The following is a 21,663-nucleotide window of genomic DNA, read 5'->3' as shown; positions in this document are numbered from 1 at the left end:
AAATTTATAAAGAGCTCATGGAGTGGGAGAGAGCCCCGATAGGGGAAGTGAAACGCAAGTGGGAGGAAGAGCTGCATAGGGAGTTGGAGGCTAAGCTGGGGGAAGGTGCCCTGAGGTGAGTTAATGTGTCCTCATCGTGTGGCAGGCTTCGCCTGATACAATTTAAGGTGGTCCACAAGGCGCACATGACTATGGCCTGGATGGGCAGGTTTTTTGAAGAGGTGGAGGATAGGTGTGGGCGGTGTGTGGGAGGGCCCGCAAATCATGTCCACCTGTTTTGGGCATGTCCGAGGTTTAGGGGATTCCGGCCTGGATTTGCTGATGTCATGTCGGAGGTACTGAAGGTAAGAGTGGTTCTGAGTCCAGAGGGGCGATGTTTGGAGTGTCGGAAGACCTGGGAGTCCAGGGGGCGAGAGAGGCTGATGTTTTGGCCTTTGCCTCCTTGATAGCCCGGAGATGGATCCTATTATCGTGGAGGGACTCGGAGCCCCCGGAATCGGGGATATGGGTTAGCGACATGGCTGGGTTTCTCAGGCTTGAGAAAATTAAGATTGCCCTGAGATGATCAATGTTAGGGATCGTCCGGAGGTGGCAGCCGTTTATCGGCTTCTTCGGGGAAACAAAACTGTTAGCGGGGGGTAGTTAGTTTAGGCGGGATCAGCGAGAGGAGATGGGGGGACTGGGGATTTGTGTGTATAAGGATTTGTGTGTATAAAAGTCATGCATGTGGGCTGGGTGTGGTTGTTGTTTGGGGGTGTTATGTATTGACTAATGTTTACAGTTGCATTTGTATTTTTTGTTATAAATCATTAATGCCTTAATAAAATGTTTTTTTTTAAAAAACTGAAGTGCTTGTGATGGGCGGCATGTGGCGCAGTGGCTAGCACTGCGACGCTGAGGACCCGGGTTCGAATCCCGGCCCAGGGTAACTGTCCGTGTGGAGTTTACACATTCTCCCCATGTCTGCGTGGGTTTCACCCCCACAGCACAAAGATGTGCAGGTTAGGTGGATTGGCCATGCTAAATTGCCCCTTAATTGGGAAAAAAATAATTGGGTATTCTAAATTTAAAAAAAAAAAGAAGTGCTTGTAATAATAAATATCCACTAGGTGGTGCTGCAGAGTCTCAGGATGGAACCGGTTGAGTAGAAACATCATACAAGGACCTCTGCCAGTGCTGGACAGCATTTCCATACCACACCCCTCACAATACTGGATACACTTCTGCAGGAAAGCACTTCAAGACTAAACCCTGTTTCACGACATTCACCCACACCAAATGTGGGGTCACTTCCGAAGATAGAATTTTAAGTTTAAAATGTGTTTTTCCAATTAAGGGGCAATTTAGCGTGGCCAATCCATCTACCTACCCTGCACATATGTGGCTTGTGGGGGTGAGACCCACACAAGCACAGGGGGAATGTGCAAATTCCACATGGACAATGACCCAAGGCCGTGATCGAACCAGGGTCCTCGGTGGCATGAGGCAGCAGTGCTAACCACTGTGCCACCCCAGAGCTAGAATTTTACGGGCAAGTGTTCAGTTTTCAGCTGCATGTCCAAGCAAATGTATCCATTCACAACACAAAACATTGGTGTCACAGAAGGAGGCAGACTGCAAAAGTTAATACTCAAATCACTTTGTCATAGTCAATTTCAAATTGTGTGCACTTTATTGCAGTCAAATTCATCAATGGTGTACAACAGGTTTGCTTTTTTAAATACGTAACCTATTCTACACACAAGTCATTTGTATTGGGGCTCATGACATTAATTGGTCAGGTACATTAATGGGTTTCCTCAGCAGAGCACAGATATTAGTAATTATATTCAAGTTGATATACACAAATCTGACATTTGACAAATTTCCTGAAGATGAGTTTGAAACTGCCTTGACCTGGCAGTGCTGTGGCCCAAGATGCCTTTATCAGCCTCTGGCAAACTCTTCGTTGCCTCCCTGCTCATGCTGTCACCTGGGAACAGGGTGTCTCCCAATGCTTGCTGCCATTGCTAAGTATGTGCACACAGTCAAGATTCTGAGGATCTGATAAATTGAAGAGGCACTCCATCCACCCACACAGTGATGCAATGTAAACAGGATACCGGATATGCATTTCATTTCAGCTTGTAAATCAGCTTGTCAATGACACTTTTGAAGATTGCTGCAGGTCACCTTGCCACAAGATTGCTTCCAGCCCAGCTGCAATGGCATCCGAATAAAGCCCAATTGTGACATTATAGCGTTTTGCATACCACAACACAAGCATCAGGAAGCAATTTTACTCCATCACCACACATAGCACTTACACTTTGAATCAGAACACAGATCAACAAACAATTAAGGAGAACAAAAACATACACTTGATTTTAAATATATACGGGACATTCACAATAAGCACATGTAGATTAAAGATATAGTTCAGCCACATTCTTTCAAAATAAACAAAGATAGAAACCATTTCTCGCTGGACTTTTTCGTTTCTGTAGTTGACTGGGGCAGCCAGTTTTACTTGCACTTGGGAGTGTGGGCCACCCAGAGGTGACCAGCATGAGCTATTCCACCAGTTGGTGAAGGGGACTCCTCTACCCACTGCTCCACACCTGGTTCCCTTGCGTTGGCACAGTAAGCTTTAGCATGGTGTGTCCATCAACAGTTGATGCCATGATGTTATTGCCATACTCCAGTAACAGATGAACCAGGTTGGCACTGTTGCACTTTGAAGGGAGCTTAGGACATTTCCCATCAGGAGCCCAAAGGGAAAGGCATGTTAATATTCCATAGTATCAATAGCACATGTCCCATGTGGCAAGAGTTATCAGACTTGCAATAACCTGACAGCACTTCTGATAGCGAAAGGTTTCAGTGCCTCTCAATATAAATCTAAACTTTTGGTCACCATCTTACAACAAATTAAATGGTTTTCACATAATACAACATGAATCTGGCATTACATGCGGCATCTACACAATACAATGCACTTTTCTCGACCTAAGAGACTACTTTCACAATAGTACTAAATCAGAATGAACCACAAACTTTTTTTTTTTTTTTTTTTTTTTTAATTATTTTTTAAATTTAGAGTACCCAATTATTTTTTCCAATTAAGGGGCAATTTAGCGTGGCCAATCCACCTACCCTGCACATCTTTGGGTTATGGGGGTGAAACCCAAGCAGACATGGGGAGAACGTGCAAACTCCACACGGACAGTGACCCAGGGCCGGGATTTGAACCCGGGTCCTCAGCGCCGTAGGCAGCAATGCTAACCACTGTGCCACCGTGCTACCCAACCACAAACTCAAAGTTACATTGCACATCACAGTTTCAGATACTCACAATGGCTTGATAGTAAAAGTGAACCAACTGTTATCCCCATTTTCCCCAGACACCATGCTATGCTCTCACTTCTGCCATTCTGCTGGCAGCCGAGTGGCTTGGACACTTATACATATCAAATATTCCAAACCAACGCATGGTTTCAGCTTCCTTATATTAAGTTTCTAAACATATGGTTCATTGATCTTAAAAATATTGCACACTTATACGAATGAACCCTTTCCTAAGGTAGGCATCAACTATGCTAAAGCCCTGAAGCTTAACTTGAGATTTTGTAATTATTTCATTGCTCAACATAAAACCCTGAGCAAAAAAAAACCATTTGCAATCTAGAAGGTAAAATATGAACCTAATACTCCATAAATTTCAGATCACCCAAAGTGAAACTCTTCTCCCACAAAAATAAGCTGGCAATGGGGACCTTTGGTTTAACACTGTGAATAGGAACAGCAGTTTCTGCAGTGGGGGCCCTAAGCGCCACGAGACCAATGGTTGTGTTGAGATCAGGACATTCCCTACCATAACAAGCTGCCATTCTATCCACTGGATCCGAGTTATGTTACTCCATCTACTGAAGTGTGAGTCAGTCCATAATGAAGCCTCAATCATTTATCACTTGCATTGCTTTTCATGACCATTTGACGGTGTCCAGTCGGTACATGTTTAGTCACTGCATCCCTATTTTTGAGGTTATTTTAATTTAGGTTTGATCTTGACTATTTCCCAGCATACAGTTGACAGTGAAGGGTCAATTTTGAAGACACGCTGGAGCTGGATATCCAATTTTTTGTCCCAAAATTATGGTGCCCAGTGAGCTCCATGGATCAGTTTTGCAAGACCTGTAATCTGATAATGAGCTCTACGAGATACCATAAATAAATCATTCGCCAGTAGGAGAGATGAAAACACCTGGTTCTGAAATCACACCATCAATATTAGCATATACATGTGTGAGAATGTATGGAGAACATTCCCCCAATGCTTTACTGGGGTCAGTTTATTGTAAACAGGCTAATTCTTAGTGGACAAGATAATTTCCCACGAGCGCAATATCCTTAAACAATAAATTCATGGCCAGTGGTTTCTAACTGACATTTCAATTCATTTTCTAGAATTGGCAGGGCTGGGGTAGGGCAATGGGATTCTTAAACTGTAAAGAGAAAATGCAATTTATACATGTAAACTTCACCCTGTATTGATGTCTTTCAAAAAATCAGTAAACCTCATAATATCTCCTACAAGAAGTTAGCAAGAAGTTAGCTGAAAGTATATCTGTGCACCAAGAACATTTAGTATCCCAAGTGCAATAAAAGATTTATACCCGCTTGAAAGTGCAGCTTACACTTTGTTCTACCCGTCCTGGGTGCAGCAAGTTTCCAAACTATCGTAGACCTTTCATGGTCGAGATATGGAGGCATAGGATGCAAGGATACACTGTGCCTATTGCATGTAAACAAACAAGCAGCTGCTCTCAAGAATTTAGTATTAACACTGAAGACTACATTTGATACTTTAAAAAAAATTACATATTTCTAGAATACTGCAAAAGGAAATTCTTGATTGTTGTGCACACTTCTGCAATTCCACTATATTTAGCATTTTTTAAATGATGTTAAAGATATGCAATGCCTGGTTCCTGAGTCGCCACACAGGCCAGAGATACTAGCTTCATTTCCCAGCCAGTGATAGATTAGCTGATCCCAGCTTGGCCAACAGCTAAAATTGGCCGGATTGACGCTTGGCTCCTTAAAACGGAATTTCTGAATCTAACTGCAATTTGGAAGTTGACCAGGCTGACAGAGGGCATAACTGGTGTAGAGAGCCATGATATGGAGATGCCGGCGTTGGACTGGGGTGAGCACAGTAAGAAGTCTTACAACACCAGGTTAAAGTCCAACAGGTTTGTTTCAAACACTAGCTTTCGGAGCACTGCATTCACCTGAGGAAGGAGCAATGCTCCGAAAGCTAGTGTTTGAAACAAACCTGTTGGACTTTAACCTGGTGTTGTAAGACTTCTTACTGTGGTGTAGAGAGAGAACAGGTTCAATTTGAAGCATGGGAAGGTCTGTCAAACTGCTTTGCTCCTCAGAGAGTCTATGCCTGAAAGAAGAAACAGGCTTTGATGGAAAGGTGAGTGGTCTGTTATGCCAATTTCATTTTTGTTTGAAATGAGCAACATAAAGCAATACCGAAATATTTGAAACAAGACAGTCTCTGGGAGCTGTGTAAACAGTCTATACACAGTGCTAAGCCAATTAGATTAAGACAAGACTCTTCTCAACGCTTCATAAATGAATCTCCTTTTGTCAGTCAGTCAGTTCCCTCCAAAAGCAGCATTATTCCAACTATAAGAACTAAGCTTTGTCTTCACTACAATGTAGACTTCACTGAAACAGTCTTTGGGATCATCAGTGCCAAAGCTAGGTGTTATAATCTGATAGTATGTAGTCACAAGGGAACCTCATTTTTCACTGTAGCATGAATTATTATAAAAAGGGAATTAGAAACACAGACTAGTTCTCAGTAATAACTGAAATACTAGGCTACTTCCTAGCACAATATAGCATCCTGTCTGAGGAGTGTGAGATCCGCATGGTTGAAATATTCGTTACAGCTAAGTTCATGATTGATGGAACTTCCACAAACATAATGTAATCACAGCAGATCTGGTTGCTGCTTCCTCTCTAAGGATCATTTAATTTCCTTATTCCCTGGTGGTAAAAATAATACTGTTTTAAGAGAAACAAGGAGTCCCACCTTCGCAGCCATCCAGTTCACTGGGCAGGCACCAGAACGTGACCAAAAGGGAATAGTGTCATTGGAGAGAGACCTTGAGACAAAACAACATCTTCAATTGGGCATGACATCCTGGAAGCTCCACACTTCCAGTACAGTAATCTGGAAAGTTTCTGAGCACAGAGGAAGATTATCAAAGGTGCTGGAGCGTCCTGTTGTGCCGTGGTTCAGGTTCCCATCGATGTACAATGCTGGGCAACTGCCACCACCTGATGGAAAGGTAACAGCAACACCTTGGTTATGCTTTACTTACAAATTTACAAAGCCACACTTTTAAAAAATATATATTTTATTCCAAAGTTACATAAAAGGTTACAAAACAAATAATTCAGGGAGCAAACTCCCCATCACACAACTATACAGTTTTTACAAATGTTTCCCTTTTTCACCCCCCCTCCCCCGCAAGAACAGCTCCTCAAACACAGCCGCAAACATTCCCCACCTTGCCTCAAAGTCCTCTGCTGAACCCCTTAATTCGTACTTGATCTTTTCCAGCCGGAGAAAGTCATATAAATCCCCCAGCCAAGCTGCCACCCTCCGTGGCGTTGCTGACCGCCACTCCAACAGAATTCTTCGCTGGGCAATCAGAGAGGCGAAGGCCACAATGTCGGCCTTCCTCCCTCCATCAGCTCCAGCCTCTCCAATATCCCAAATATCGCCACCAAAGGGTCCGGCTCAACCTCCTCCCCCACTATCCTTGCTACCGCCGCAAGCACTCCCGTCTAGAACCTCTTCAACTTTTCGCAGCCTCAGAACATATGTGCATGATTTGTTATTCCCCACCCACACTTCTCACATGGGCCCACCATATTCATCTTTTCCATAAACCTGCCCGGCCCCTTTGCCATTCGTATCCTACCCATTGACCGGGGGCTCAATCTATCTACCGCGGCTCCAGGACACAATTAAAATCTTCTCCCATAATCAACTGGTGCATGACGAAGTCCGGGATCACTGCCAGCAACCCTCTCATAAAACCTACATTGTCCCAAATCTGTGCATACACATTCACCAACACCACCGACGTCCCTTCTAATACCCCATTCGCAGTCACATATTTCCCACCCGGGTCCCTCACTTCCTTCATGCTCACAAACCCCATTTTCTTGCTCATCAAAATGGCTCCCCATGACTTTGAATCAAGCCCCGAGTGGAAAACCTGACCCATCCATCCCTTTCTTAGCCTAACCTGGCCCTTCATGATGAGGTGCGTCTCCTGCAGAAAGACCACCTCCACTTTTAAACTCCTCAGGCCATGGCCACCTCTCTCGGCTTTCTTCCCCAGCATTACCTGTCAGTGTGGCAACTCCTGCCCAAAGGTTCCTCCAACTGACCCCCCCACCTCTCTCTCACCCTCACTTCTTTGTTCTGTGAAGGCGGCTCTCTGCGGATCTCAAACCACAGGTCACCTCCCCCAAAGAAAAGCAAAAAGAAAGCCGTCCCCTCGCAAACCTTTTGCCCCTGCTACCCTTTGTCAACCCAACTGAAAAAAAAGAAAATCCCTCCACATTGGAGGAAAGGCCCCCCTCCTCCCCTCTACCCGCATTCTCCATGACTCCAGAGTGCCAGCACCTCTGTCTCCCCAAATTATTCAGTTCCCTCCCAGTTTATGCTCCTTAATAAAGTCATTGGCTGTTTCTGGTGTCTCAAAATGATATTCCCGGCCTTCATAGTTTTGCCGGGTAGAGGACTCCAAACGTGATCTGCCGTCGATACAACACTGCCTTGGCCCTTTTGAACTCCACACACCGTTTTGCCAGTTCAACTCCAATGTCCTGGTATATTTAAACCTGTTTCCCTCCCATTCACAGTTCCACTTCTCCCTGGCCCATTGCAAGATCTTCTCTTTCTCCACACACTTGTGCAGTGGGATTCTCCGACCCTCCGCCGGGTCGGAGAATCCCCGGGGGGGCAGTGCAAATCCCGCCCCGCCGCTGGCTGCCGTATTCTCCGGCGCCTGTTTTCGGGCGGGGACGGGGTTCACGCCACGCCGGTCGGGGGCCGTTTGCATCAGCCCCCACCCCCGGCAATTCTCCGGGCTCCGATGGGCCGAGCGGCCAGCCGTTCTTGGCCAGTCCCGCTGGTGTGGGTTAGACATTTTCATCCCCATTCTCCTGCCTTCTCCCCATAACCCATGATCCCCATATTAATCAAGAACATATCTATCTCTGTCTTAAAGACACTCAGTGATTTGGCCTCCACAGCCTTCTGCGGCAAAGAGTTCCACAGATTCACCACCCTCTGGCCGAAGAAATTAGAATAAAGTCAGTGACCTCTCACTTGATGCTGTTCCCCAAGGATATTTTTATGCAAACTATTGTTAGCAAACAGTATGTCCTATTGGAGGTGGTAATTCTTTTTTGTTTATAAATTTAGTGTATGCAATTAATTTTTTCCAATTAAGGTGCAATTTAGCGTGGCCAATCCATCTAGCCTGCACATCTTTTGGGTTGCGGGGGCGAAACCCATGCAAACACGGGGAGAATGTGCAAACTCCACACGGACAGTGACCCAGAGCCAGGATCGAACCTTTGACCTCGGCACCGTGAGGCTGCAGGGCTAACCCACTGCGCCACTGTGCTGCCCCCATGGTAATTCTTACCAAGTGCATGAAATGACACCATATCTTCCTAAGGTCTCCTAAGAGCCCCACCTCCGCCTCCAATGCTACCACTCTATCACGGAGATCACCCTCTCTATCCGATCTGTGACCCCTGAGCCTCCAGACATTTTTCCACCCCCTCTATCGAGCCCTTCAGGGGTGCCACAGCCCCTTCGATGGTCTTTGATTGATCCTCCTGCATCTCCTTCCTCTGCTGGTGGAATTCGTCTTTGATGAAGGCTATCAACTGCTCCATTTGGGACTTTCTAACTTGCACTGACCCTTCCCCCTCCGCCATCTTTCCACTAGCTGCTGCACCACAGGTCTCTTCCAACTCCTTGGCCAGGTCCTTCACCTTCTGACGGGTTTGATAACCAGCAGACATGCCACTCCCAGGGGGAACTTCTCCGACCTTCAGTTACACTTTTCCGTTGGTTACACCCGATTTTGGATAAAAAGAGCTCTTTTCTACGCCTTCAAGCAGGAGCTGCCCTATGTGCGACCACTCACACCATGGCCTCCACCGGATGTTACAAAGTCAAACCTAACAGGCATCTTGCTTTCTCTATGAATAGAGGTTTTTTTTGGTATTGGCTGGGAATTCAAGAGAAAGATATGGTGTCATTTCATGCACTTAGTAAGAATTACCACCTCCAATAGGATATACTGTTTGCTGACAATATTTTGCATAAAAATATCCTTGGGGGACAGCATCAAGTGAGAGGTCATTGGCTTTATTCTAATTTCCTCATCTCTCCACTGGTGTCAAGCGTGGTTCAGCTGATACCATTCTCACCTCAAAGTCATAAGGTTGTTGGTTCAAGTCTCACCCCAAGGGCTTGAGTGCAAAAATCATGGCTGGCGCTCCAGTGCAGTACTGAGAGAGACCTGCACTATCAGAGGTGCTACCTTTTGGATTTTATATTAAACCGAGGCCCCATTTGTTTTCTCAAGATCCCATGCTACAACGTCAAAAATGGAGCACAGGAGTTATCCTCAGTGTTCTGGTATATACATGGTTTTACTCACCAACTATAATGGATTCTGCATTTCCAGCCATGAACATCGAAGTAGCTTTTGATGTCAAGTTGAAGTGACGTGTGGCAAGGAAGGGTGATAATCTGTCTGAGGGTTCCTCAGATGAAGTAAGCAAACTCTCTTCCTGGGGGGACTCTGTATTCAAGATACCAAGCTGCTGCGGTGATTCTGGGCAAGCATCCAGAAGACTTTTAGAAGCTTCCATCTCTGGATGTTTAATGATAACCCATTCATATCGTTCCATTTCAGGCTGAAGCTACAAATAACAAAAACAAAAATAGCTTACAATTCAGGTATGAGAGGCAATCGCATAAACAGCATTTAGCCATGACTATAGGATATTTGGAAAGGGCTCAGGGCCATCACAAGCCTGCCACATACACGTGAGCAAAGCTTCAAAAGACTGGCAATATGAACCCACAGTTGTGGTGAGTTTCAAAAAAATTCAAACAGTTTTTTCTCCAGTTCTCGAATGACTTTAATAGATGACTAGGAAAAGACTAACTGTAATAATTTGCTTGACAAAAAATTTGATTGAGAGTTGATTTTTTGCATAATTAAAGAACAAACGCTATTTAGCTTTACATGTCCTCAAGATCTCACCAATCACTTCACAGCCAATGCATTATTTTGAACTGTAGGCACTATTTCAATGTACAGAAATTCCAGAACTATTCCTTTGTGTATTGCTCTTGGATAAAACTACAACAATGCCATACTAATCCATACAGCAATATGTTATCATTACCTTCTGTACTTCCTTTTTCAAAAGTATTATTTTGTAGAAAGCAACTTAATCAATGAAAGATTTTTTTTGGGACTAAACTTCAATTCTATTTTCTACAGCAGAGTAGGGGATATGTAAAACTGATGCCAGTGGATCACCTGTAGAAAAGCATTGCCAAAGTCTTAACACCCTTCATTAGATTAGGCCAGAACGACTTCCGGTGGCGTGGGCGAGCAGGGCGGCCGCAGCAACAAGAGCTCCCGCCGCGATTTCAGGGAAAACCCCCGAGTCTTCACGCACCCCCCGACTATTGTCGGCCTTTGGGGCCGTCACGAGCAGCCAGCGGGGCCGGTTTAAAAACCGGCGAAGAACCCCGCGCGGGTGTCGGGCGCTGAGGCGCTGGGCCCGGCGTCGAGGTCAGAGCAGCCGGGGCGGAGCTATGAGGAGGGTGGGGCGGCAGGCCCGAGGCCAGGGCACTATGTAGGGAGGGTGCTCCACATCGGATGGCTCCCATCTAGGAAGAAGAAAGAAGGTTGAAGCCTGGTCCCGGTGAGCTCAGGGTGAATGTAGAGAAGAAAGAAAGAATGTTTAGGGAAGTTTGGTAAAAGTTTTTTTTTCTCTCCCCCTTTTTTTTTCAAAAAAAGAATGTCAAATTGATGAAGGACAGGAGGGTGAAGGGGGAGAGAGGAGAAAAGAAAGAAGATAAAAAACAATAAGCCGCTAAAGGATGCGAAGAGCAGCATTGAAGAAAGGAGGAAACGCGGGTTCGCCGCCGAAAGAGAAGACGAGCAAAAGTGTTGACAGGATGGCGGAAGCCGAACTGCAAGGCACGGCCGCACTACTTACGGTGGAGAAGATGACCGAGGTGATGGCGGTGGAGCTGGAAAAACAGTTTGTGAGGCACGTGGAGGCTTTGAGGAAAGAGACGGCGGTCGTGTTGAGGTCATTGGTGGAGGAGGCAATCGGCCCGATGAGGGTGGAGGTGGCAAAGGCATCGGCCGAGGTGAGAGAGCAGGGCGAGAAGATGAAGGAGGTGGAGGAGGCCGTGTCACGACACAGTGACCAGGTCACCTTGATGGGGGACGAGCTGCAGAGGGTGGTGGAGGTTAACAGAGGACTCCGAGCAAAGCTGGAAGACTTGGAAAATCGCTCAAGGTGGCACAATTTGAGAATTGTGGGCTTGCCCGAAGGGATAGAGGGCCCGAGGCCAACGCAATACTTCGCTAAGAAGTTGGCGGAGCTGATGGGGGAGGGTGAGAGCCCCATCCTGTACGAGCTAGACCAAGCTCATCGGTCATTAAGGCCGAAGCCCAAAGTGAACGAGCCGCCAAGGGCAGTAATTATCTGCTTCCATAAGTTTTGCATGAAGAAGGTATTAAGCTGGGCGAAGCAGGAGCGTGAGGTGCTGTGGGATGGTACTGCGGTTCGGATCTACCAGCACTTGATGGTGGAGTTGGCAAAAAGACAAGCGGCGTTTGGGCGAGTGAAGGCGGCTTGTACAAGAAGGGGGTGCGATTTGGTGTGGTGTACCCGGCGAAGTTGAGAGTAACATATAACGCCAAAGACTTTTATTTTGAGACAGCGGAGGCGGCTGAGGTGTTCGTGAGGGCAGAAGGCTTGGGACAGACGTGAAGAGAGACTGTGGACTGTGTTTGAGCGGCTTGTAAATGTACAAATGTTACAACTTTCTTTTTACTGATTTGTATTGAAATTTACTTCTCTTTGCATTGTTACAGAGTTCAAGTTAATGGCGTTCTGTGTTGCGACGGTTAAATGTTATGTTAGTGAATTGTAGGGGTTGGATTGTTGGGTTTGCTTTGGTGTTTCTTTCTCTGGGACTGGGTGGAAGGGGGCGAGAGGCCTTGGCGGGGGCCGCGCTAGCTAACTAAAGTCAGTTAGTGAACGGAGGTGAGGTGAGAGGAGGGCTGCGGACGTTGGAGCCTGGATAGCAGGCTTCAATGGGCCTACGAGGCGAGCAAGAGGGTGTGGAGGGATGGATGTTGGGGGATGTTTCTGTAGGGGGGTTCTTGGGAGGGGGGGGTGAAGGGGTTCGATGTTAACAATGGACAGGGGTGGGTCAGGCTTATGGGGCAGGGCCCGGTGGTGTGGTGATGGTGGATAAGGGTGGTGGTGGTGGTGGTGATGGTGGATAAGGGTGGTGGTGGTGGTGGTGGTGGTGTGAGAGACCCCCCCAGTAAGGATAGTCACGTGGAACGTGAGAGGGCTAGGAGGTCCGGTCAAGGGTGCTTGCACATCTTAAAAGTTTGAAAGCCGATGTAGCAATGCTGCAGGAGACTCACTTGAGGGTGAAGGACCAGGTGAGACTTAAAAAGGGCTGGGTTAGCCAAGTGTTTCACTCCGAATTTGATGGAAGGGCTCAAGGGGTAGTGGTGTTGGTCAGCAAAAGGGTACGCTTCCAGATGGAGAAGGTGGTGGCAGATCAGGGAGGTAGATATGTGATTGTGGCAGGGGCGCTGGAGAGGAGATTAGTGGGGCTGTTAAGTGTATACGGTCTCAATTGGGACGATGTGGGATTCGCAAGGAAGGTGTTTGGGGCTATTCCCGACTTGGACACACATGAGCTGATTGTGTGTGTGTGTGGGGGGGGGGGAGACGACTGGAACTTGGTGCAGGAGCCAAGGTTGGACAGATCACAGCCGCGCTCGCTGGTCCCATCAGGGGGGAGCGAAGGCGCTGGCTGGGCTAATGGTGGAAATGGGAGGGGTGGACCCCTGGAGGTTCCTGCACCCAAGGGAACGGAAGTACTCGTTTTTCCCAGCGGTCCAGAAGGTATACTCGCGGATCGACTTTTTTGTGGTGGGGAAGGCTTTGCTGGCTGGAGTCAAGGGGTCGGAATACTCTGCAATTGCAGTGTCAGATCACGCTCCACATTGGGTGGATATGGTGCTAGAGAAGGGGGTAGCGCAGAGATCGGAGTGGAAACTGGATGTGGGGCTTTTGGGGAACCAAATGTTCTGTGAGAAAATTGAAAAGGTAATTAAAAAATATATATATATTTTATTGAAAAATTTTTCCAAACAACAATCTTTTCCCTTTTACAAAGCAAACGTAACAGTAATGAAATTTTAACAATACACAAATAACTAAACCCCATAATCGTTTGACATAAACTAAACTAAACCCCCCGCCCTCCCCCCTGGGTTGCTGCTGCTGGTCATCTGTCTTCCCTCTAACGTTCCCCTAGGTAGTCGAGAAATGGCTGCCACCGCCTGGTGAACCCTTGAGCCGATCCTCTCAGGGCAAACTTTATCTGCTCCAGTTTAATGAACCCCGCCATATAGTTTACCCAGGCCTCCAGTCCGGGGGGTTTCGCCTCCTTCCACATAAGTAGGATCCTACGCCGGGCTACTAGGGACGCAAAGGCCACAACGTCGGCCTCTTTCGCCTCCTGCACTCCCGGCTCATCCGCAACTCCAAATAGAGCTAGCCCCCAGCCTGGTTTGACCCGGGCCTTCACCACCTTCGAAATCGCTCCCGTCACTCCCTTCCAATACCCCTCCAGTGCCGGGCACGCCCAAAACATATGTGCGTGGTTTGCCGGGCTTCCGCCACACCTCCCACATTTGTCCTCCACTCCAAAGAACCTGCTCAATCTTGCTCCCGTTATGTGTGCTCGATGTAGCACCTTGAATTGAATCAGGCTAAGCCTGGCGCATGAGGAAGAGGAGTTTACCCTGCTTAGGGCATCAGCCCACATACTTTCCTCAATCTCCTCCCCTAGCTCCTCTTCCCACTTTCCTTTTAGTTCGCCCACCGACTCCTCCCCCTCTTCCCTCATCTCTCGGTATATCTCTGACACCTTGCCCTCTCCGACCCACACCCCTGAAAGCACTCTGTCCTGAGTCCCCTGTGTCGGGTGCAGCGGAAATTCCCTCACCTGTTGTCTAGTAAATGCCCTCACCTGCATATATCTCAGGAAGTTTCCCCGGGGCAACTTATACTTTTCCTCCAATGCTCCCAAGCTCGCAAAAGTCCCATCTATAAATAAATCTCCCACCCTCCTAATTCCCAACTGGTGCCAGCTCTGAAATCCTCCATCCATTCTTCCTGGGGCGAACCTATGGTTGTTCCTGATTGGGGACCCCACCAGGGCTCCCCGCACCCCTCTCTGTCGCCTCCACTGTCCCCAGATATTCAATGTTGCCGCCACCACCGGGTTCGGGGTAAACTTTTTTGGTGAGAACGGTAGCGGCGCCGTCACCAGCGCCTCTAAACTCGTCCCTTTACAGGACTTTCTCTCCAGTCTTTTCCACGCCGCTCCCTCACCCTCCATCAACAATTTAGGTATCATTGCCACATTGGCGGCCCAATAGTAATCACCCAAGTTCGGTAGTGCCAATCCTCCTCTGTCCCTGCTACGCTGAAGGAACCCCCTCCTTACTCTCGGAACTTTCCCTGCCCACATGAAGCTCGTGATGCTCCTGTCTATTTTATTGAAAAAGGTCTTAGTGATTAGTATAGGGAGACATTGAAATACAAATAAGAACCTCGGGAGGACCATCATCTTAATTGCCTGCACCCTGCCCGCCAGCGACAGAGGCTGCATGTCCCACCTCTTGAAGTCCTCCTCCATTTGTTCTACCAGCCGTGTCAGATTAAGTCTGTGCAAGGTTCCCCAGCTCCTAGCGATCTGAATCCCCAGGTATCGGAAGTTTCTTTCCACTTTCCTTAGAGGCAGGCCTTCTATCTCTCTACTCTGGTCCCCTGGATGTATCACAAATAATTCACTCTTCCCCATGTTTAGCCTATACCCCGAGAAATCCCCGAACTCCCTCAACATTCGCATAACCTCTATCATCCCCCCCCCACTGGGTCCGACACATATAACAATAGGTCATCTGCGTATAGCGAGACTCAGTGTTCCTCTCCCCCTCTAATCACCCCTCTCCATTTCCTGGAGTCTCCCAACGCCATGGCCAGAGGTTCAATTGCCAACGCGAACAACAATGGAGACAGTGGGCATCCCTGTCTTGTACCCCTATATAGTCGGAAATACTCCGATCTTTGTCGACCCGTAACTACACTTGCCGTTGGGGCCCCATAAAGAAGTTTGACCCAGCTAATAAACCCGTTCCCGAACCCAAACCTCCTTAACACTTCCCATAAATACTCCCACTCCACCCTATCAAATGCCTTCTCTGCATCCATTGCCGCCACTATCTCTGCCTCCCCCTCCACTGGGGGCATCATCATCACCCCTAAGTCATCGTCGCACGTTCACATTCAGTTGTCTCCCTTTTACGAACCCTGTCTGGTCTTCGTGCACCACCCCCGGGACACAGTCCTCTATCCTCGATGCCAGTACCTTTGCCAGCAATTTGGCGTCCACGTTCAATAATGAAATAGGTCTATAGGACCCGCACTGCAACGGATCTTTATCCCTCTTCAAAATTAGCGATATCGTCGCCTCCGACATTGTCGGGGGTAAAGTCCCTCCTTCCCTGGCCTCATTGAACGTCCTCACCATTAACGGGGCCAACAAGTCCACATATTTTCTGTAAAATTCCACCGGGAACCCGTCTGGTCCCGGAGCCTTCCCTGCTTGCATGCTCCCCAGTCCCTTAATAACCTCGTCTGCCCCAATCGGTGCCCCCAAGCCTACCACCTCCTGCTCCTCCACACTCGGGAACCTCAATTGATCCAGGAACTGTCGCATCCCCTCCTCTCCCTCTGGGGGTTGAGACCTATACAGTCCCTCATAAAAGGTCTTGAACACCTCATTTATCTTTCCTGCTCTTCGCACCGTGTCTCCCTTTTCGTCTCTAATTCCTCCTATCTCCCTCGCTGCTGTCCTCTTTCGCAATTGATGAGCCAGCAGGCCACTAGCCTTTTCCCCATATTCATACCTCCTCCCCTGTGCCTTCCTCCACAGCACCTCCGCCTTTCTGGTGGTCAGAAGGTCAAACTCCGTCTGGAGTTGTCTCCTCTCCCTGTACAGTCCCTCCTCCGGGGTCTCTGTAAATTCCCTATCCACCCTTAAAATCTCCCCCAGTAATCTTTCCCTTTCCTTGGCCTCGGTTTTCCTTTTGTGGGCCCCAATGGAGATCAGCTCTCCTCTGACCACCGCTTTTAGTGCTTCCCATACCACTCCCACAAGGACCTCGCCATCGTCATTGACCTCCAGGTATCTCTCGATACACCCCCGCACTCTTACACACACTCCCTCATCCGCCATCAATCCCACATCTAATCGCCAGAGTGCTCTCTGCTCCCTTTCCTCTCCTAATTCCAGGTCCACCCAATGTGGGGCATGGTCCGAAACCGCTATAGCTGAATACTCAGCTTCTTCCACCCTAGGGATCAACGACCTTCCCAAAACAAAAAAAATCTATCCGGGAGTACACTTTATGGACATGGGAGAAGAAGGAGAACTCCCTAGCCCTAGGTCTAAGAAATCGCCATGGATCCACTCCCCCAATTTGGTCCATAAACCCCTTAAGCACCTTGGCCGCTGCCGGCCTTCTTCCGATCTTTGAGCTGGATCTATCTAGCCCCGGGTCCAGCACAGTATTAAAGTCCCCTCCTAAAATCAAGTTTCCTACCTCCAGGTCCGGTATACGCCCCAGCATCCGTCTCATAAATCCCGTATCGTCCCAGTTCGGGGCATATACATTAACCAACACGACCTCCATTCCCTCCAGCCTGCCACTCACCATTACATATCTACCTCCGCTATCTGCTACGATGTTCTTTGCTTCAAATGCTACCCGTTTCCCCACCAATATGGCCACCCCTCTGTTCTTTGCGTCTAGTCCTGAGTGGAACACCTGTCCCACCCATCCTTTCCTTAACCTAACTTGGTCCGCCACCTTTAGGTGCGTCTCTTGGAGCATAACCACGTCTGCCCTTAGTCCTTTCAAATGCACGAGCACTCGGGCCCTTTTTATCGGTCCATTCAGGTCTCTCACGTTCCACGTGATCAGCCTCACTAGGGGGCTACCTGCCCCCCTCCCGTGTCGACTAGCCATTACCTTCTCTAGGCCAGTCCCATATCCCGCCTCCGCGCTCCCACTCGCTCCCCCAGCGTCGCATGCCATCCCCGTGCACCCACTGTTTAGCCATTTCCTTTTGGATTTCCGCAGCAGCAACCCAGTTGTCCCCCCCCGCTAGATCTCTTTCTAGCGTGATTGCTCCCCCCATATTACTTCCGTAAGTCAGCTGACTTCAACTGACCCTGGCTACTCCTGCTCACTCCTCGACCCCCCGTGTGGGGAACTCCCATCCGCCTTGCGCCTGTCTTCCCGCCATTATCTTTCTGGCGCGGGAACATCCCTTTATCTGACCCGCCTCTTGTGGCGCAGCTCCCTTTCCCCTCCCACTCCCATTCCTCATTCTCCGCCTATGTCCCGTCTTTCCCCCCTCACCGGCGCCCACATTTCCCAATGTCTCCCCCCTTCCCAATTTACTTCTCTATTAACATCAACCATAACATTAACAATAACATTTCCTGCAGTATCAGTCCCTCAGTTCCGATCCAATTTCTCTTTAATAAAGGTCCATGCTTCCTCCGCCGTCTCGAAATAATGGTGTCTCTCCTGATACCTGACCCATAGTCTTGCCGGCTGCAGCATCCTGAACTTCACCTTTTTATGCAACACCTCCTTGGCTCGGTTAAAACTCGCCCTCCTTCTCGCCACCTCCGCACTCCAATCCTGGTACACCCATACCACAGCATTCTCCCATCTGCTACTCCGCACATTTTTAGCCCATCTCAGGACCTCTTCTCTATCCTTAGGGCGGTGAAATCGCACGATTATCGCCCTGGGTGGTTCTCCCGCTTTTGGTCTTCTCGCCGGGATCCGATGTGCCCACTCCACCTCCAAGGGGCCCCAGCACCCATCAGTGAGCTCAGCATCGTACTTGCATACGCTCCACAGTCCACTCCTTCCACACCCTCAGGGAGACCCAGTATCCGAAGGTTCTTCCTTCGCGCTCCATTTTCTAGGGCTTCGATCCTTTCAGTACACTTTTTATGAAGTGCCTCGTGCGTCTGTGCCTCGTGCGTCTGTGTCTTAACCGCCAGGCCCAGGATCTCGTCCTCAATATCTGTCACCTTCTGCTCCACCACGCGGAGCTCTGTCTCCTGGGTCTTTAATGTCTCCTTGAGCCCCTCAATTGCCTGTAGCAACGGGGTCAGCACCTCCCTCTTTAGTAGCTCCACGCACCGTCTCAAAAATTCGTCCTGCTCGGGCCCCCATGTCGCCTGCGCTTTCTCCGCCGCCATCTTGTGCTTCTCCCTTTCTGTCTCTTTGGTCGACGATTCCTCGTGCTGCAGCCGCCGCCGCCGGTATTTTCCTCCTTCGTGGGGGGGACGGGGGACGACTCCCTTCTCACTCACCCCACACCGGGTTGCGTCGCCCCAAAATTTCCCGTTGGGGCTCTTAAAAGAGCCCAAAGGTCCGTCGGAGCAGGAGCCGCCGAAACGTGCGGCTAGCAAGGCATCACCGCAACCGGAAGTCGAAAAGGTAATTAAGGAATATGTAGGTTTCAATTGTACGGGTGAGTTGTCGAAGGCAGTTGTCTGGGAGGCTCTAAAGGCGGTGGTGAGGGGTGAGGTAATTTTGTTTAAGGTCAGGGTGGACAAAGAGGAGAGGTTGGAGCGGCAGAGGGTAATAGATGAGATGTTGGAGGTAGATAGGAGGTATGCAGAGGATGGGGACCCGGCGAAGCTGTAAAAGAGGAAGGAACTACAGGCGAGCTTCGACCGACTGTCCACAAGGAAGGCGGTGCGCCAACTGAGATGAGCAAGGGGTGCAGTTTATGAAGTTTATGAACTGAGACGAGCAAGGGTGCAGTATGTTAGCAGGTCAGCTCCGGAGGGAGGCAGCGGCAAGGGAAATTCTTCAGGTGAAGGATAGGGCAGGGAAGTTGGTGGTGGTTCCAGTGCTGATTAACAAGGTTTTTGAGGAGTTTTATGAGAGGTTGTACAAGTCAGAGCCCCCCCGGAGGAGACCATGAGATGCAGGAATTTCTAGATGGGTTGGAGTACCCGAGGCTAGGGGAGGGGGACAGGGCTACATTAGAAGGAGCAATAGTGGAGCAGGAGATAAAGGATGCGATTGGGCAGATGCAGTTGGGGAAGGTGGCAGGGCCGGATGGGTTTCCGGTGGAATATTATAAAAAATATAAGGATAGGTTGGCACCCCTGATGGTGGGGATGTTTGAGGAGGCGATAGGGAAGGGGGTGTTGCCGCAAACCTTGGGGCAGGCATCGATTTCACTGTTGCTAAAAAAAGATAAGGATCTGACGGAGTGTGGGTCGTACCGGCCCATATCACTTCTGAATGTGGACGCATTCAAGTGTTGGCGAAGGTACTGGCGGGTAGGCTGGAGGAGGGCCTCCCGAAGGTGATAGGGGAGGATCAGACGGGGTTCATGAAAGGGAGGCAGCTGTTTTTGAACATTAGGAGGGTTTTGAACGTCGTTATGACACCGGTGGAAGGGAAGGAAACCGAGGTAGTTGTGGCATTAGACGCCGAGAAGGCGATTGATCGGGTAGAATGGGGGTACCTGATGGCAGTGCTGGAGCGGTTTGGGATTGGACCAAGGTTTGTGAACTGGGTAAAGCTATTAAATAAGGAGCCGAAGGTGAGTGTCTGCACAAATAATATCAGTTCGAGATACTTTTCTCTCCACCGTGGGACGAGACAGGAATGTCCTATGTCCCCCTGCTGTTTGCACTTGTGATTCAGCCGTTGGCCATCGCATTGAGAAGTTCAGGAGCATGGAAAGGAATAGTGCGGGGGGGGGGGGGAGAGAGATAGAGCATAGGGTGTCCTTATATGCCGACGTCTTGCGTCTTGCTGTTGTATGTGTCGGAACCGAGTGCGTCAATAGGAGGAATACTGGAGCTACTGCAGGTATTTGGGTCTTTCTCAGGGTACAAGCTGAACCTGGACAAGAGTGAGTATTTTGTGGTGTCTCGGCCGGGGTGGGGGCGGCAGGGGTGGGGGGGCTGCCATTCCGTAGAGCAGGGACTCATTTTAGGTATCTGGGGGTGCAGGTTGCCCGGGAGTGGGGGAGGCTTCGCAGGTACAACATCACTAGTTTGGTGGGGAGAGTGAAAGCCGATCTGGCAAGGTAGGACGGCCTTCCTCTGTCACTGGCGGGTCGGGTACAGGCGGTTAAAATGAATGTGTTGCCGCGATTCCTGTTTATTTGTCAATGCCTACCCATTTTCCTGCCAAAGTCTTTTTTCAGGGAGATTGAGGGAAGGATTACCTCATTCATCTGGGGAGGGAAGGTGGCCAGAGTGAGAAAGTGCTGCTACAGAGGGGAAGGCAGGCAGGGGGCTTGGGTCTCCCGAACCTGTTGTACTACTACTGGGCGGCGAATGTGGAGAAGGTGCGGAGCTGGGTCGAACAAAGAACAAAGAAATGTACAGCACAGGAACAGGCCCTTCGGCCCTCCAAGCCCGTGCCGACCATGCTGCCCGACTAAACTACAATCTTCTACACTTCCTGGGTCCGTATCCCTCTATTTCCATCCTATTCATGTATTTGTCAAAATGCCCCTTAAATGTCACTATCGTCCCTGCTTCCACCACCTCCTCCGGTAGCGAGTTCCAGGCACCCACTACCCTCTGCGTAAAAAAACTTGTCTCGTACATCTACTCTAAACCTTGCCCCTCTCACCTTAAACCTAGGCCCCCTAGTAATTGACCCCTCTACCCCGGGGAAAAGCCTCTGACTATCCACTCTGTCTATGCCCCTCATAATTTTGTAGACCTCTATCAGGTCGCCCCTCAACCTCCTTCATTCCAGTGAGAACAAACCGAGTTTATTCAACCGCTCCTCATAGCTAATGCCCTCCATACCAGCCAACATCCTGGTAAATCTCTTTTGCACCCTCTCTAAAGCCTCCACATCCTTCTGGTAGTGTGGCGACCAGAATTGAACACTATACTCCAAGTGTGGCCTAACTAAGGTTCTATACAGCTGCAACATGACTTGCCAATTCTTATACTCAATGCCCCGGCCAATGAAGGCAAGTATGCCGTATGCCTTCAGAGGGGTTGATTCTCAGTGGGTCAGAATGGAGGAGACGTTTGTGCAGGGGGTCGGGCTGAAGGCACTAGCAACAGAGCCACTCCCGATAGCTCCGGGGAAATATTCAGGGAGTCCGGTAATAATAGCTTAATTGAAA

At 49.0% G+C, this 21,663-nt stretch overlaps 1 protein-coding gene across 4 annotated transcripts in view; it reads right to left on the bottom strand.

Moving 5' to 3' along the window:
- Positions 1-1,649: 1,649 nt before the first annotated feature.
- Positions 1,650-21,663, bottom strand: part of tbc1d24 (TBC1 domain family, member 24) — a 95,478-nt gene continuing 75,464 nt past the window's right edge. For all 4 annotated transcript variants that reach the window (XM_072481391.1, XM_072481390.1, XM_072481392.1 and 1 more), the window contains 2 exons: positions 9,762-10,026; positions 1,650-6,339 (listed from right to left, as the gene is read on the bottom strand). In XM_072481391.1, coding sequence (XP_072337492.1) covers positions 6,185-6,339; positions 9,762-10,026 — 420 coding nt within the window. In that variant the 3' untranslated portion in view covers positions 1,650-6,184. The remainder of the gene's footprint in view (positions 6,340-9,761; positions 10,027-21,663) is intronic.

The sequence above is a fragment of the Scyliorhinus torazame genome, chromosome 17 (assembly GCF_047496885.1).
Source record: "Scyliorhinus torazame isolate Kashiwa2021f chromosome 17, sScyTor2.1, whole genome shotgun sequence".
Taxonomy (NCBI): domain Eukaryota; kingdom Metazoa; phylum Chordata; class Chondrichthyes; order Carcharhiniformes; family Scyliorhinidae; genus Scyliorhinus; species Scyliorhinus torazame.
Note: the sequence above shows the minus strand (reverse complement) of the source record. Positions and strands in the feature narration are given on the sequence as shown.